The sequence below is a fragment of the Mus caroli genome, chromosome 7 (assembly GCF_900094665.2).
Source record: "Mus caroli chromosome 7, CAROLI_EIJ_v1.1, whole genome shotgun sequence".
NCBI classification, from domain to species: domain Eukaryota; kingdom Metazoa; phylum Chordata; class Mammalia; order Rodentia; family Muridae; genus Mus; species Mus caroli.
In genome coordinates, this window is record NC_034576.1 from 46,946,044 (window position 1) to 46,960,746 (window position 14,703).

The following is a 14,703-nucleotide window of genomic DNA, read 5'->3' on the forward strand; positions in this document are numbered from 1 at the left end:
TGTAGACCAGACTGGCCTCGAACTCAGAAATCCGCCTGCCTCTGCCTCCCAAGTGCTGGGATTAAAGGCGTGCGCCACCACCGCCCAGCCCACATTAGTCTTGAACTCAGGGAGGGGCTCCACAGCTCCTCTTCAGCCTATCAGGTATCTGAGATGCACAGTCAAGGTCACGTTCATAGTTCCTCCTGTCAGCCTCAAGGTAGGTCATGGAAGTTGGGTACCATGTCCTCTGAGCCCAACTCGCAACTGAGAAGGGACAATGTGACTGTGACCTGCCTCAGTGGAGTTACAAGCCATGTTCTTCCAGGCACTGGGACTGATGGCTGCCAAAGACTAACTGTACACAAGACCTTCTCTCCACTCCACTTCTAAACACATGCAGAGAGGGAGGTTAACCTGTTGGGGCGCCAGCACCAGCAGCACAAAACCGCAGCCCCAACTTGAGCTTGAGTCAGAGCTGACTCTGGGTGTCCTGGGAGCTTCTGCTAGATGGCCTGCTCATGTGCCCAGAACCAAAACGCCTGCCTTTCCACCAGGCTCACCAATGGAGCTAGTAAGGAGCCACCTCCTAAGAGATGACTTCCCACCTCAAAGACACTCTAGTCAGCTCTGACAGCTGGTGGCCAGCATGTTCGATGCTCCTATGTGCACCACCCCCCCCGCCCCTGCTTTTGCTCTATGAGTGTATGAACTAATCTGTAACTAATATAAGCATCCTTCCTACCTTCACTACAAAAGTGATGCTAGCGGCTTAGCTTGGTTGCAGAATGCCTGTTGAACATATGTGAGGCCCCCAAAGTCCAGTACCTAGCACCATTCATTAATATATAAATACAGTTGACTTTCACACAATTTCAAGACCACCCACCCAACACAGTGCAGGCCAACATACCTGTCTTTCCTGTCCTCCAGGCCCTGAGGCGGGGAAACAGGCTGGGCATAGGTAGAGGCATGGGGTCCCTGTCACCGATGCGGACCTCAGCCACCAGCTCTAGCATGTCCTCACTTCTGCAAGGCAGAGGAAATGGTAAGCCCTAGCAGTTCCGTAGCTCTCAGGATAGGATCACCCCACCTTCAGCTGTCCAGGTTCTTACTCGCCAGGCTGAAGGTCCAGGCGGCTGGGAACCCAGGTGTCCGGGGGATCCAGGATGCTCACCAGCTCCACAAGAAAGCTATCTGCAGCTGTGTCCAATACCTGGAAGGGGCCAAGTTGGGCTCTGTTCTGTGAGTACTCACCCCGACAACCTTCCTAGTTCCAGCCTCTCAGGACCCACCAATCTGCCACAAGAACCTTCTGGAATCCAACCAACCTTATCTTACTGGTCTCTAGGAGCCAGCTTAGTCAGGGATCTGGTCCCCAGACTCCTGTCACTGCCCACCAGAGTCACACCAGACCCAGGGGTTTCGATCCCCAGTTCCTCTGTCTTGCAGGCCCCAGGATGAAGGCTGGTGGACACTCTTACTCACAGTGGCCGTGTCAGCAGCCCCCGACTCCTGTGAACGAGGCTCTGACCGAGGACTCCGGCAGCAGCGCCTCCATCGTAGGCCACGACACCGAGAGCCATCTGGATAGACATTGAAGTAAGATGGGATTCCATGTTGGGCTTTGCAGAGCACAAGAAGCAGGTCAAGACCTAGCGTTTGCTGAGTGAGCACCTCCCACCTCCCAGCTTCTGCAGCACCCTGAGCTCCCCCAACTCAATCTGGGATGGGCTTACCAAAGGGCATGTCTCTGCTTGGCCTGTGAACCCTGCCCAGTTCTGGCTAAATGTCTCCTGCCTCCTACCCTGATCACCTCTAGTCAGCCCAAAAGCCACGCTGGGTTCCCTGCCAACTAGGCCTTCTTCCAGACAAACCCAATACCCTGGACACTGATGACACTACCACAAGAGAAGCACCCAGGACACCTCAGAAAGAAGAAAGATAAGATCCCAGAGGAAGGCAAAAGCCTAAGAGGACGAGTGGGCCTCATACCTTTATCATTAGGCAGGTCTCCCTGCAGGGAGCTTCCCACAGCCTGCTGAATGGCCCGCTGCAAAAGGGGGGAAAAAAAAATCAGGGCCAAGACCTCTCTAAGTTCTGCTGTTTGGAAAGCGCCTTCCAGGCACCTGGCAGCCAGAGCTCACAAAGAACCCCAATTCTTCCTGAAGGCCCCGTCCAGGGCCCGAACCCTCAGCCCATACTTTAGAGCATGAGAACCTAGGCCCCCAGGCCTCACTGCACCCAGCTTTCTTACCAAAATAAAGGCAGAAGGAGAAAGGGCAGGATCTCTGTCAGGTGGACCGTCTCCCCGATCCTCTCCCGACTCCTCTGTTTTACCTCGAGACTCCTCTTCCTCCTCCATGGTCACCTGGGGTTGAGGCAACAGTTTGAAGTGAAGGTTGAGGGAGGCAGGTCAGAGGTGAAGGAAGACCTCAAGGGCCCCCAGTGCATCCTCCTTTAGTGTCCCTCTCTTCCGCCTCATTTCTGATGACCTTGTCCGTGGTCCCACGCTGACCTGCAGGGACTAGAGCCATTCTTATCCTTCTGGATTTCAGCTGCCTCCCCATCAATGGGAGGACCGCTCAGCCACCTGCTCCAACATCTGGCCCTCCACTGCCCACAGCTTCCCAAAGCTCCTAGGCAAACCTCCAATTAATTACCCGACCCAGTCAAATAGATGCAAACTCAACCCTGACTTCGGGTGTCATGATTTTAAGAGCGTTGTGCTTCAGTCTCAGAAAGCCACCTTCCCCACAGCGAGGAATGTGCCGACATGCTCAGGGGTACTCTGTAGGTACCGTAGGTTCACACAGCATTCATCATCCTCCATGATGAGGAGCCCAAGAGCTTTATTTACAGCCACGAGATACAACTATGATAGTATGATCTACACAACCACCACACCGCTTTTAAAACAAAAATGCCAAGTTTCAGAAAGGCATGCTGTCCTCCCAGCCCCATTGGGACACTTGCCTATCACCCAGCTGCCTGTCCTGTGGAAGCATGGCCAAAGCCTCGGTGATGTCACGGGAATTCTGAGCTTTGAGTGCCCAGTCAGGTAGTTGAAAGAGCATGCTTCAGACTGGTGGATGTCTTGATTGAGGCTTCAGAAAACATGAATATCACAGCTGTAAACCTCCCCACAGCTGTCAAACCTGCTACTCTGAAAATACCTAATCTTGGAATTCCTAAAAGCTCTAGGCTCCCTAAACCACACTAGTGCTTATCTGAAAATGGCAAAATAGTAGTATCTCTCACACTGGTTTCCACATATAAATGACTGGATACACATTAGCAATAATTCTATCAGTAGCCCTTAGACCAGGTTTCACCTTTTGGCCTCAGCCCCGGTCTCAGTCCTACTCTGAAACTATACCTTGGCCTCCACAACCTCCCCAGCTCCAGCTCTCCAAACCTTCAGCTTCTTCCTGATTCCCTCAGGCATACCTTACTCTGATGCCCCCCCCCCCATATCCAAGCTTCTCTAAGCTAACATTCAAGACTTTCCTACCCTGTATAGCAATAATTCCCAGCTCTAAGGCTGCTCTCTCAGTCTGATACACATCTTATCTAGAGCACTGACTGTCACAGACAAAAAAAAATTGTACCAAGAGCTCCTGGCTGCAGATTTGGAGATCCCCAAAACCATAGACCTTGTAAGGCTCTGCAGACCATGTGAAATCGGTGATCCCTCAATTACAGGGCTCTGGGAGCAATTTAGTGATTCACAAACAGCTCATTACACAAAGTATATAAAACATAATGGAAAATACTTTCCAAGTTTCAAATGGAACCATGAGTTTGCAGGACTGGAGTAATATTAGTAAAATACATATGTTGGCATGCACTTAATCTCATCGAATAATGCATTTTTTCCCTTCCTATCAAGGTCAAGTTGCAGAGCACTGCACTAGATGATTTCAGACAGCTCTACAGACCCTCAGGAATGATTCTAACTCCTCAGCATGGGAACAACACAGGTTCTTTTTGTTTGAAACCATTTCCTTTTTAATTACTTTCTGAAAGGCAAGTACATTTGAGCTGGACAAAATTCCCAGCGTTTTCTGTTGTATTATTCTCTACACATTTATCTAGTCTCCAAAAGCACTTGAATTTGCTCCAAGACATAGACTGTATTCTTGCAATCACTGGACGATTCTAGTTCCTTCAAACTACCCCACCCTACCCTACCCACCCCTATCTCGGAGTCACCCCCACATAAAACACTTCCCAGACCTTAGCGACTCATTTCTGCCTCTGGGCATATCACAAAGCTTGCTTCCCTCTCCCTAGGTGGGAGTACATCTCTTTCTTCCAGGTGGACCTTAACACTTCCTAGTCCTTGAAGAGAGCTTCCAGGCCTCATAAATGGTCCCAGATCCATGTAGATGAGCCGAATGCAGAGGCCAGCACGAGGAGAGACTTTCCAGCCCTAACAAATACACCCCAGTGAACTAGGTGACTCTGCAGACCCCCTTAACTCCTGGGGGAGTGAAGATCTCAAGATGGCCCCAAAAGCCTCTCAACAGACCGTAGCCTACGGTCGCACATAAAAACCATCTACGGCGCCTGCAGACGTGTCCAGGCTCAGCAATGGGAAGGAGGGCCGGCCTAGTCGCGGTCCAGGCCATACGAACGCCCTCTGGCACCCACGGGCGCGTCCCGGGCCCTAAGAAGGCCCCCTACTCAGAGACTGCCTTGGCCGCTGCAGCCGGGTCCGAGGGTGCCACGCTACGCTCTCCAGGCCCCGTGGCATACGGGCGACACTCGGAGACGACTAGCGACCCGACTCCGCCCCGCCCACCCCGCTAGGCCCGAGCCCCGCGGCCCGGACCGCCGCCGCCATCTTACCCCGCCGCTCGGGCTGCGGCTCCGGTCCCGGCGCGGGGCGGGGCGGAATGGGGCGGGGCTCACGATTTGAGCTGGGGAAGGGCGGAACCAAGTTGCCGCGGCGCTTGTCGGGATTTCAAGTACCCAGCTGGGTTTCCGAAAGGCCGGCCGCACCGGAGGCGACTCCGTTTCCCAGAAATCAATGCGTCATATGGAGGTGGAGTGCGCGCGCTGGATGCCGGGAGATGTAGTCCGTGTGAAGACTCCGTCACGCGGGGGACAGTGTAGGGGTGAGAGGTGAAGTGGGCGGGGCTGCTGGAGCGCGCGGTACTACCCCCTTCAGTGTCCTGCGTGCGCGGGGAAAAAGGCGGCGGATCAGGAAGTGATGTAAAAAAGGCGCTCCGTTGTTGAGATCCATGGGAATTGTAGTTCAATTAAGATGGATGCTACCCCGCCCATGGTTCGTCTTTTCTGAATATGATACCCTTCTAATTTTTTTCTCCTATAAATCCTAAGAAGATTTTTTTTTGAGACGCTGTCTTATGTATCTCAGACGGGCTTGGAACTTGCTGCTGTCATTCTGCTTCTGTTTCCCCAGTGCTGGGACTCGTCAGTTATCATGCCCAGCTTCTAAAATTATTTATTTGGGGGGGGGGTACTAGAGATTGAATTTAAATGCTCATACATGGTAGACAAACGTTCTATGTTATCACTAAACTGTATCTATAGTCCTCTTTTCATTTGTTTGTTTGTTTGTTTGTTTTAAGATAGGTTCATTCTAAGATGTCCAGAATAGGCTTTAACTTAAAATAATCTCCGTTAAATTCAGAACTCAGGAGTCAAAACAGAGCACCTTTACTCAGGACAGGAAAGTCCAAACTCTGAGACTTCTGATTCAGAGCAGAAGAGTGAAGACTCATTTCCCTCTTCCTTGGGACTCTGGAATTTCAATCCTCTTCCCTTTCAGGCCGTCAATACCATACCCTACACAAATGTAAGTGCTAAATCCTTCCACAACCCTCCCGGAGCACTCATGCCCTCGAACCCAGAATTCTGGGTCCCCAGACTCTCCATCCTTTGGCCCCATGAGTATAGACTCCCAGCTTTCCCAGTAGTAGTAAGGAGCCCCTCCCGACGCCCTGTTCTCCCTAGGACCAGAGAAATCTAAGTCTTTAACTCGATGCTCTCTTAGGAACCAGTGTCTGAGCTATAACCGCATCCTTCCAAAGCCCAGAAATCCTGGCTGTAGGCCCTTCTGGACCCGGACTTCCCGACTAGGATGAACTGGCTCATGGATTAGGAATGTGGTGATCTCACAGCCCGTCCTGCCCAGTTACCCTGCTGTCCCCCTCCAGGGCCCCAGCTCCCCTCCCAGTCTATCTTCCGTTTGGCTGGGACAGCGGGAACCGGAAGCCTAAGTCCCTAGACAGGCCGAGACGCCAGCCTCTAGACCGAAGCTGGGGCAGAGAACTTGGCGACAATCCCAGGGAGGAGGCGGAGATTCATTTTTGAGACCTGTGCTGTCCTAAGATCGCCCTATATACGGGCCAGAGAAGGAGCCGGCGAGCCACACCTACCAGAAACAGTGGTCCTTAGATAATACCTAGCGCAACATTTAATTTGCATATCCCCGCCCCGAAGAAAACTTTTTCGCCCAAGGATGCGGTTTATTAGCATAGCTCCTCCCAAAGGCGGACTGCAAGAGGAGAGCTCGTGGCTGGGCTTAGGGTGGACACAGGGTCATTAGCATATCCCCACCCCTCTTGGAATTCCCCGTTTTTGCAACCTTGTTTCCCCTACCCTTATTAGTCTTGCTCCTCCCTCACTCTGGCCTCGCCTCCTCCAGAAGCATCCGGAGACTCGTGTCCTCTGGCCAAAGCTCATGTTTATGCAGTAACATTAGCATAACCCACCCCTTGGTCTCTCCTGACTCCCCCTAGGCGGTAGCGGCGGCAGCAGCAGCGGTGGCGACATGAGCAGCGGGGCGGCGTCCGGGACTGGGCGGGGGCGGCCCCGGGGCGGGGGGCCAGGACCCAGGGACCCCCCGCCCGGCGAGACTCACAAGCTGGTGGTCGTAGGCGGCGGCGGCGTGGGCAAGAGCGCGCTGACCATCCAGTTCATCCAGGTAGTGGGCCCTCACCGGGGAGGGTGTTCCCAAGATCGAGACTTTGAGCCCTTTGGGTTCCCTGAAACTTTCGCTTCTCCCAGAACCATCATTAAGACCCTCCTAAGAGGATCTCTAACCCTCTGATTGCGACTCCAAATGCCCAGGGCCTCCACCCCCTTCATGAGGGGAAGCTTTCTCCTAATATGTCCTGGGACAAATCACCCTCCTAGAGGTACCTGAGAGCCTTCATCCTAGGCTGTCTAGCCCTGCTCACCAACTGGGAGTACCCTAAATTCCAAACAGCTGCTCCATTCAGACCCCAAGCACTCCCCGAGGCTCTAATCTCCTGATCATTGCCCAGACTTTGATTCTAAGACTCAGCTGGGACCACTCTGTCCTAAAACAGGCACCCTGTAACCCCTGCTTGAAGAGGATTTCCCTTCAGACCTGAGATTTCAGGAAGATCCTGCTACATGACCATCCTAGGAAAACACCAATATCTGGCAGTACCCCATTCTGCTAAATGCAGCCCCCCATCCTACCCCCAGGGAAAACTACCATTTCTCCATCTTAAGTTCCCCACTCAAACTCCTTGCCCTCATCCCTGAAAACTCTAAGTAGCTCCCAAGTCATCTCCAGATTTAAAAAGAAAAGCATAGAACTCAGGTTTTACACAGCCTTCAGAGACCTGTTACTTGGAAGGTTCTAGGTCCCATAAATAGACCTCTCCTACATCAGGAACTGACCCTCCAGAATGCTCCAGGCTGTTCTCACTCTTGGGCATCTATTTACTTTGGGGTCCTAATCATCCCACACACACACACCAAACCTCATCCTCTCCATTCCTTGCACCCCTTTTAGCCCCAGCCCTCAACAAGCACTCTAGAGAGGAAGCCACCTTCAGCCTCAGCAGCCAAGTTCAGAAAATCCAGCCCAGCCCCGGAAACCTCCACCCAGTTCCCACGGGGAGCCTCCCCACAGCAGGGCAACACTAGGAAAGTGAGGGCCCACTTGCTGTTGTAGAAGTTCCTGGGTGATAGACATTCACAGACTAGGAGCCTCTGGCAATGCCGTTGAGAAACCTACAGTGAAAGAGTTCAAATTTGAGCCCCTAGCACCTAGGGCCAAACCTGGAGATGGCCAGAGAGGCCTGGTTGGAAGTAGCAGGACGCAGTCAGGAAGGGAGAGGCGGGATGAGGGTGGGGCTGCCTCTCCGAAGCAGGATTGGAACCTAGACCTTCCCAGGGGAGGAGACACTGGAGGCTGCTTGTGGAGGAGGGAGCAAGAGGAGGGAAGGAATGGGGGAGGGGGAGAGAGGAAGGGAAGAGAGAGACAGCAAGATAGGCAGCTACTTTGCTCAACCAGAATTCTCAGAAGCTGGTCGCTGACCAGTACCAGGTCAAGTGTTAAGTGTTGAGCAGGGAATTCTCGCCAATCAAAACTGTTAAATGGTATAGTCTCTTCATCCTCGATTCTCCAAGTGATGAAACAGCCTCGGAGACAGAAAGTGATTTGTTCAAAGTGACGCAGCTGGTGTAATGATGGCAAAGGCTGAAGAAAACAGAGGGGCTAAGAGAGGAAAACGGGGACAGGCATCGGTGACAGGGACCCACAACCTGACACCTGGAAAGGTGGAAACAGCACCACCAGGAGCAGGTTAGAGATCCAGAGAGAAAGGAGGTGGACAGAAACCCAGAGAGGGGAGAGGGAAAGAGATGGGACCATCAAAGACAGAGAGATCAGAGATGGGCGGGGGGGCCCTGAGACACAGTAAGAGGGAGAGAGACCAAGAGAAAAAGACAGAGACTTTGAGACTCAGGAGGGGGCAGGGAGAGAAAGACAGAGACACAGAGAGAGGGGGGACAGAGACTTGGAGAAGTATGGGGACAGGACTCACACACCACACACACATACACACACACAAACACACACACACACATACAGATTGCTTCAGTGACAGTGATCTTCTCTATCCCCCAGTCCTACTTTGTGTCTGACTATGACCCCACCATTGAAGATTCCTACACAAAGATCTGCACTGTGGATGGCATCCCTGCACGGCTGGACAGTGAGGATGGGATGGCTGGGCTAGGAAGGGAGGCAGGGGGCAAGGCTCAGGGGATTTGTGAACATGCCCAGGACAACCTGGGACCCACACGTTTCTCTCTCTGTCTCCACAGTCCTGGACACTGCCGGGCAAGAGGAATTTGGTGCCATGCGGGAGCAGTACATGCGTGCTGGCAACGGCTTCCTGCTGGTGTTTGCCATTAACGACAGGCAGAGGTGAAGGGGATGCTGGTGGGCCTGGCTGAGCACAGGGCAGGTTCCTGCTAAGGTGGTGCCTCATGCTACTGACTTCTCTTGCAGTTTCAATGAGGTGGGCAAGCTCTTCACACAGATCCTCAGAGTCAAGGACCGGGATGATTTCCCCATTGTGTTGGTTGGGAACAAGGCAGATCTGGAGAACCAGCGCCAGGTTTGGGATGTCCCCTCCCCTGGTCACCCCCATTAGACCTAGGAAGCTCTCTCAGGTGCCCATCTCCTACTCTGGATCCCTGGTCCCTCTACTGTCACAACTTTCACTTAGAGATGACCCCCCCAAGAGGAATCACCCATCGCTGAGCCACACCCCTGGCCATCACTGAGGGATTCTAGCCAGGACCCCTAGCACTGAGCCATGGTCCTGGCCCTTATACTAATCCGTTTATACTGGTTCCCCTGTCCTGAACAAGAACACCCTTACTTCTTGCCTGCCTGCCTTCCAGTTACCTAAAACACCTTCATAATCTTCCTGACATCTCACTAAGATCACTTCAACCCTCCAGTAGCCTCCTCTGGAGTCTTTCTAGAACTTTCTATCTTGAGCCTGCTGCAGTTATACAGTCGAGCACACCTTGTGGCGGCTTGCAGTGTCTCCTCTCTCCGACGCCTCCCTTTGTCCTCCTCCCTCTGTCTTTCTCCAGGTCCTCCGGTCTGAAGCCTCCTCTTTCAGTGCTTCCCACCACATGACTTACTTTGAGGCCTCAGCCAAACTGCGTCTGAATGTCGATGAGGCATTTGAGCAGCTGGTGCGCGCTGTCCGGTAAGCCCGGTATCCCCTTCTTGACCTCCCGGTCCTTGGCCCTGCGTCACACACTCACAGACTGCTTCCCACAGGAAATACCAGGAACAAGAACTCCCTCCTAGCCCACCTAGTGCTCCCAGGAAGAAGGATGGAGGATGCCCCTGTGTCCTGCTGTAGCCAAATAGCCTCAAGTGACCAGCACAAGCTCTCGGGACCAGCTGCCTCACACTGACTGTGTGGCCCAAGGCTCGCTTTAGCTGAGCCTCTGTTTCATCCTCTGGGTTCCCCAGGACACACTACAGCCTCTTACCTTTACTTCCTGGCCTCCTGGGGCTACCACTGTGTGCCTTCTGTCAATACCTCCTCCTTTCCCCACAAGACCCCGTAGGGGGAGGAGCATCTTGTCACTGCTGTATATAAGCCCCATCTTTCAGAAAAATAAATATCACTGCCAACGACTGGAGATGCTTTTTATTTGATGAGTGGTTAGAGATGGACCTAGAGTCGCATGCCTGCTAAGCAAGGGCCCACACTCTGCATCCAAAGCCCAGATTTTCGGTTTGTTGTTGGTTGGTTTGGTGATTTTATTGTTTTGTTTTGTTTTTTCGAGACAGGGTTTCCCTGTGTAGCCCTGGCTGTCCTGAAACTCACTCTGTAGTCCAGGCTGGCCTTGAACTGAGAGATTCACCTGCCTCTGCCTCCTAAGTACTGGGGTTAAAGATGTGCGCCACCATGCCACACTATTTATTTTTCTAAATGGGAATGGTAATCTGGCTAGATGGCCAATCAGGTAAAGGTGTTTGCTGCCAAGCCTAACTTTCTGAGTTCAGATACCAAAACCCATATGGCTGTGGGGGAGTGGAAGGGCAAGAATCAATTTCTGCATTTCTCTGCTATCTAGTGAATGCTGTGGCACCTGCACATGTAGCTGTCTTCAGATACTCCAGAAGAGGGAGTCAGATCTCACTACAGATGGTTGTGAGCCACCATGTGGTTGCTAGGATTTGAACTTTGGACCTTCGGAAGAGCAGTCTGGTACTCTTACCCACTGAGCCATCTCACCAGCCCTGCTGGATAGTTTTATGTCAACCTGACACAAGGTACAATCATCTGAGAGGAGGAAGCCCCAACTGAGAAACTGCCTCTGTGAGATCAGTCTGTAGGAAAGCATGTAGCACATTTGCTTTCTTTCCTTTCTTTGTTTTTGTTTTGTTTTGTTTTTTCAAGACAGGAGACAGGGTTTCTCTGTATAGCCCTGGCTGTCCTGGAACTCACTCTGTAGACCAGGCTGGCCTCGAACTCAGAAATCTGCCTGCCTCTGCCTCCNGAGTGCTNGGATTAAAGGCGTGCGTCACCACGCCCGGCTGCCTTCATTTCTTTTGTTTGTTTGTTTGTTTGTTTTTGTTTGTTTTTGGTTTTCGAGGCAGGGTTTCTCTGTGTAGCCTTGGCTGTCCTGGAACTCACGCTGTAAACCAGGCTGGCCTCGAACTCAGAAATCCGCCTACCTCTGCCTCCCGAGTGCTGGGATTAAAGGCGTGCGCCACCACGCCCGGCTGCCTTCATTTCTTAATTCAAATTTATTTTGTGCGCATTGGTATTTAGTCTGCATATATATCTATGTGAGGTGTTAGGGTCCCTGGAACAGGAGTTGCAGGCAGTTATAAACTGTCACATAGGTGCTAGGGATTGAACTGAGTCCTCTGGAAGACCAACCAGGTTTCTTAACCACTGAGCCAATGTCTAGCCACGTTAACTCATTTTGTAATTAGCGGTTAATGGGGAGAGCCCTGTATATTGTGGGTTTTGCCACCCTGGGATTGTAGGCACCTTTTTATAAGAAAGTTGGCTGAGCAAGCCAGTAAGCAGCACCCTCCGTGGCCCCTGCATCCACTCCTGACTTCAGGTTCCTGCCTTGCAGAGTTCTATTTTCTCCTGATTTCATCCAAAGATGAACAGCCATATGGAAGTGTGGTTTTTTTTTTTCCCCAACCTTTTCCTCCCAAATTTGCATTTTGTTATTGTGTTTTATCACAGCAACAGTGAGTTTAAACTATGACACCTGGTGTAGTGGCACATGTCTATCACTCTAGCATTTTGGAGGCTATAGGAAATTTCAGAGGTACAAAAGAATTAGATCACAAATTCAAGCCCAGCTTAACCTCTATGACAAGACCTTGTGTGTGTGTTGGGGGGAAGGGGGTGGATGTCTAGAAAGTTCTAGAACTAAACTATTTAATATGGTGGCAAGAACCTACATATGACTATTAAAATTAAAATGGATTTCCTTGCTGGGAGGTGGTGGAACACACACTCTGAAGGCAGACATAAGTGAATCTATGAGTTTGAGGCCAGGCCTGTCTTCAGAGTGAGTTCTAGGCAAGCCAGGGGCTACACTGAGAAACCATGTCTTTAAAAAGAAAAAAACAAAAAACAAAAAACAAAACCAATTTCCACAGCCAGTCACTGGTGGCACGCACCTTTTAACCCCAATTCTAAAGGAGCAGAGTCAGGGGAATATAAGTTTGGGACTAGCCTGGCCTACAGAGTTAGACCCAGGATAACTAGGGCTATACATAGAACTCATCTTGAAAAAAACAAAATAAATGATGTATATGGATGTTTTGCCTGCATGCCTGTGTACTGCATGCATGCAGTCCCTCCAAGGCCAATAAGGCTGTCAGACCCTGCAGAACTGGAGTTATACTGGGGCTGAGAAAAGAACCCAGGCTTCTGTCATAACAGCAAGTTCTCTTAACCATTAAGCCATCTCTCTGGCACATGGGCCATTTTTTGGCACATACACCAACATGTCTACTTTTCATGTTATTTTTCTTAATTTAGGAAATGGTTTCTACCTGGGCAGTGGTGGTGCATGCCTTTAATCCCAACACTCAGGAGACAGAGGCAGGTAGATTTCTGAGTCCACAGAGCCTGGTCTACAGAGTGAGTTCCTTGAAAACCCAAATAAATGAATAAATATAAAAATCCATTCCCTCAAATTCAAGATCCCAATAGTCACTCACGACTACCAGTGGCCCTAACAGGCAAAGCAAGATCCCTACAGTTGCAGAGGAACCTGCTGCAAATGCTGTTCTAGAAACTTCCAGGGACTTAGAGACATTACTAGAACTCCATCTAGTGATGAATATCAGGCACAGCCCCATCCTGGAGAGAGGGACAGATGAGCAAGATGCCTTCTGGGTTTGAGAAATATCTCTGTATACTTATATTCAAGTCAAGACCCACAGATCCTGCCATACTGTGTGACATCATGGAAGGCTGGGTCCCAACTTGGTGACCATAGGACACTGGGCACAAACCTCCAACCCCATCAGATCCAAAATGGGCTTTACTGAAAGGTCTCACTTAGCCCTGCTAGCCTTGAACTCTTGATCCTCCTATTTCCACTCCCCGACTGCTGGAATTACAGAGGAGAGCCAGGGTGGTGGTTTGAATATGCCTGGCCATAGGAAGTGGCACAGTTGGGAGCTGTGACCTTGTTGGAAGAAGTGCGTCACCGAGGGGTTTGGCTCAAAGACCCTCATGCTAGTTGCCTGAAGCCAGTCTTCTATTTGCCTTTGGAACAAGCTGTAGTCTGCTCAGCTCCTCCAACGACATGCTGTACAGACGTTGCCGTGCTTCTCGCCATAACAGATTCCTCAGAATCTGTAAGCCAGCCCCAATAAATGTAGTCCTTTATGCGTTACCTTGGTCATGGGCTTCTTAGCAATGGAAATCCTAACCCAGCCAGTATCCTGGCTTTATTATCCACCTTTGAACTCCAGTCCTCACCCAACACCCAGGGTGGAACTTAGTGTGAGCTGTCCTGTGCAGAACACAGGTCTTCAGCTGCATCAGCATCAAAGGTTGACCCCAAACACCTCCCACAGCCCCTGCAGGCTTGGCCTCCAGCTCCCTAGCTTGGCCCCTGGCATATCGAATCTAGAACTGCAATCTGGCATTTGTGTCAAGTTGCCTGGCTTGATGCTGCTTCCCTTGGGGAGATGAAGGCTATCGAGTCCTTCACAGAGCACTGTCTAGTTCCTACTGGCTCTTTAACTCATTATCAATATCCATGACTCTTTCTGCCCTGTCCAATGATTGTGGATGTTATTCTCTATTTCATATTGGATTGCTAGTCAGCGGTATCCCTTCCTGGCTTTCTGTTAACACAGCCAGAGCCTTTGGCCTGTGTTCAACGTTCTGCCCCGGGACAGCAAGGCTAAGAACAGGCAGCAGCATGCTCTCCCCTTAGGCCAAGAAGGGGTCACCCCTTTCGAGAGACAGAATCTGTAGCTGCCTGCAGCTTCTCCATCCTTTCCCAATCAAGGTTTCTAAGCCTCAAGAGTCCCAGCAGGGGCAGCACTGCTCTTGTCAGCAAAAGATCCTGTGTCCTGGCAGACATTCCCCAGAACAGAGAGGAGTATCCCCAGCATGGGGTAGGGTAGGGTATTCCCACCATATGGTAGGGTAGGGTGTAGTTTTTGGCCTGGGCACCCTGGTTCTTGTAAGGCCAAGATGCACACCGAGCAAAGGACAAGTTACTGCTTGCCCTGAGACGAAAGCACAAGAATACACACGACAACTGGCAGGCCATTTTTGGAAGGCTCCAGGCCACTGCCATTCCCAAGTTTCTCAGACTAGAGTCAAAGACTGGCACAGCCTGGCTGGCATCTCCCTAGGCACGTGTCTGTGCCTGTGGTACGGTTTCCTTCCTCTC

The 14,703-nt window shown here is 51.4% G+C and overlaps 2 protein-coding genes across 6 annotated transcripts in view; one reads left to right on the forward strand and one right to left on the reverse strand.

Moving 5' to 3' along the window:
• Positions 1-5,158, reverse strand: part of Scaf1 (SR-related CTD associated factor 1) — a 13,338-nt gene extending 8,180 nt beyond the window's left edge. Inside the window, exons 1-7 of one of the 5 annotated variants that reach the window (XM_021167548.2) lie at positions 4,834-5,158; positions 2,956-3,086; positions 2,237-2,350; positions 1,975-2,032; positions 1,468-1,565; positions 1,095-1,195; positions 893-1,008 (exon numbers count right to left, since the gene is read on the reverse strand). In XM_021167548.2, coding sequence (XP_021023207.1) covers positions 893-1,008; positions 1,095-1,195; positions 1,468-1,565; positions 1,975-2,032; positions 2,237-2,344 — 481 coding nt within the window. In that variant the 5' untranslated portion in view covers positions 2,345-2,350; positions 2,956-3,086; positions 4,834-5,158. The other 4 variants (XM_021167547.2, XM_029479626.1, XM_021167546.2 and 1 more) reach the window with 4 other exon arrangements.
• Positions 5,159-5,242: 84 nt separating this feature from the next.
• Rras (RAS related) lies at positions 5,243-10,441 on the forward strand. The gene is made up of 8 exons (XM_021167514.2): positions 5,243-5,272; positions 5,642-5,806; positions 6,753-6,937; positions 8,900-8,987; positions 9,100-9,202; positions 9,287-9,395; positions 9,883-10,001; positions 10,076-10,441. The coding sequence occupies exons 3-8, from the start codon at positions 6,785-6,787 to the stop codon at positions 10,158-10,160; spliced, it is 657 nt and encodes a 218-aa protein (XP_021023173.1). The 5' UTR covers positions 5,243-5,272; positions 5,642-5,806; positions 6,753-6,784; the 3' UTR covers positions 10,161-10,441.
• Positions 10,442-14,703: the final 4,262 nt, after the last annotated feature.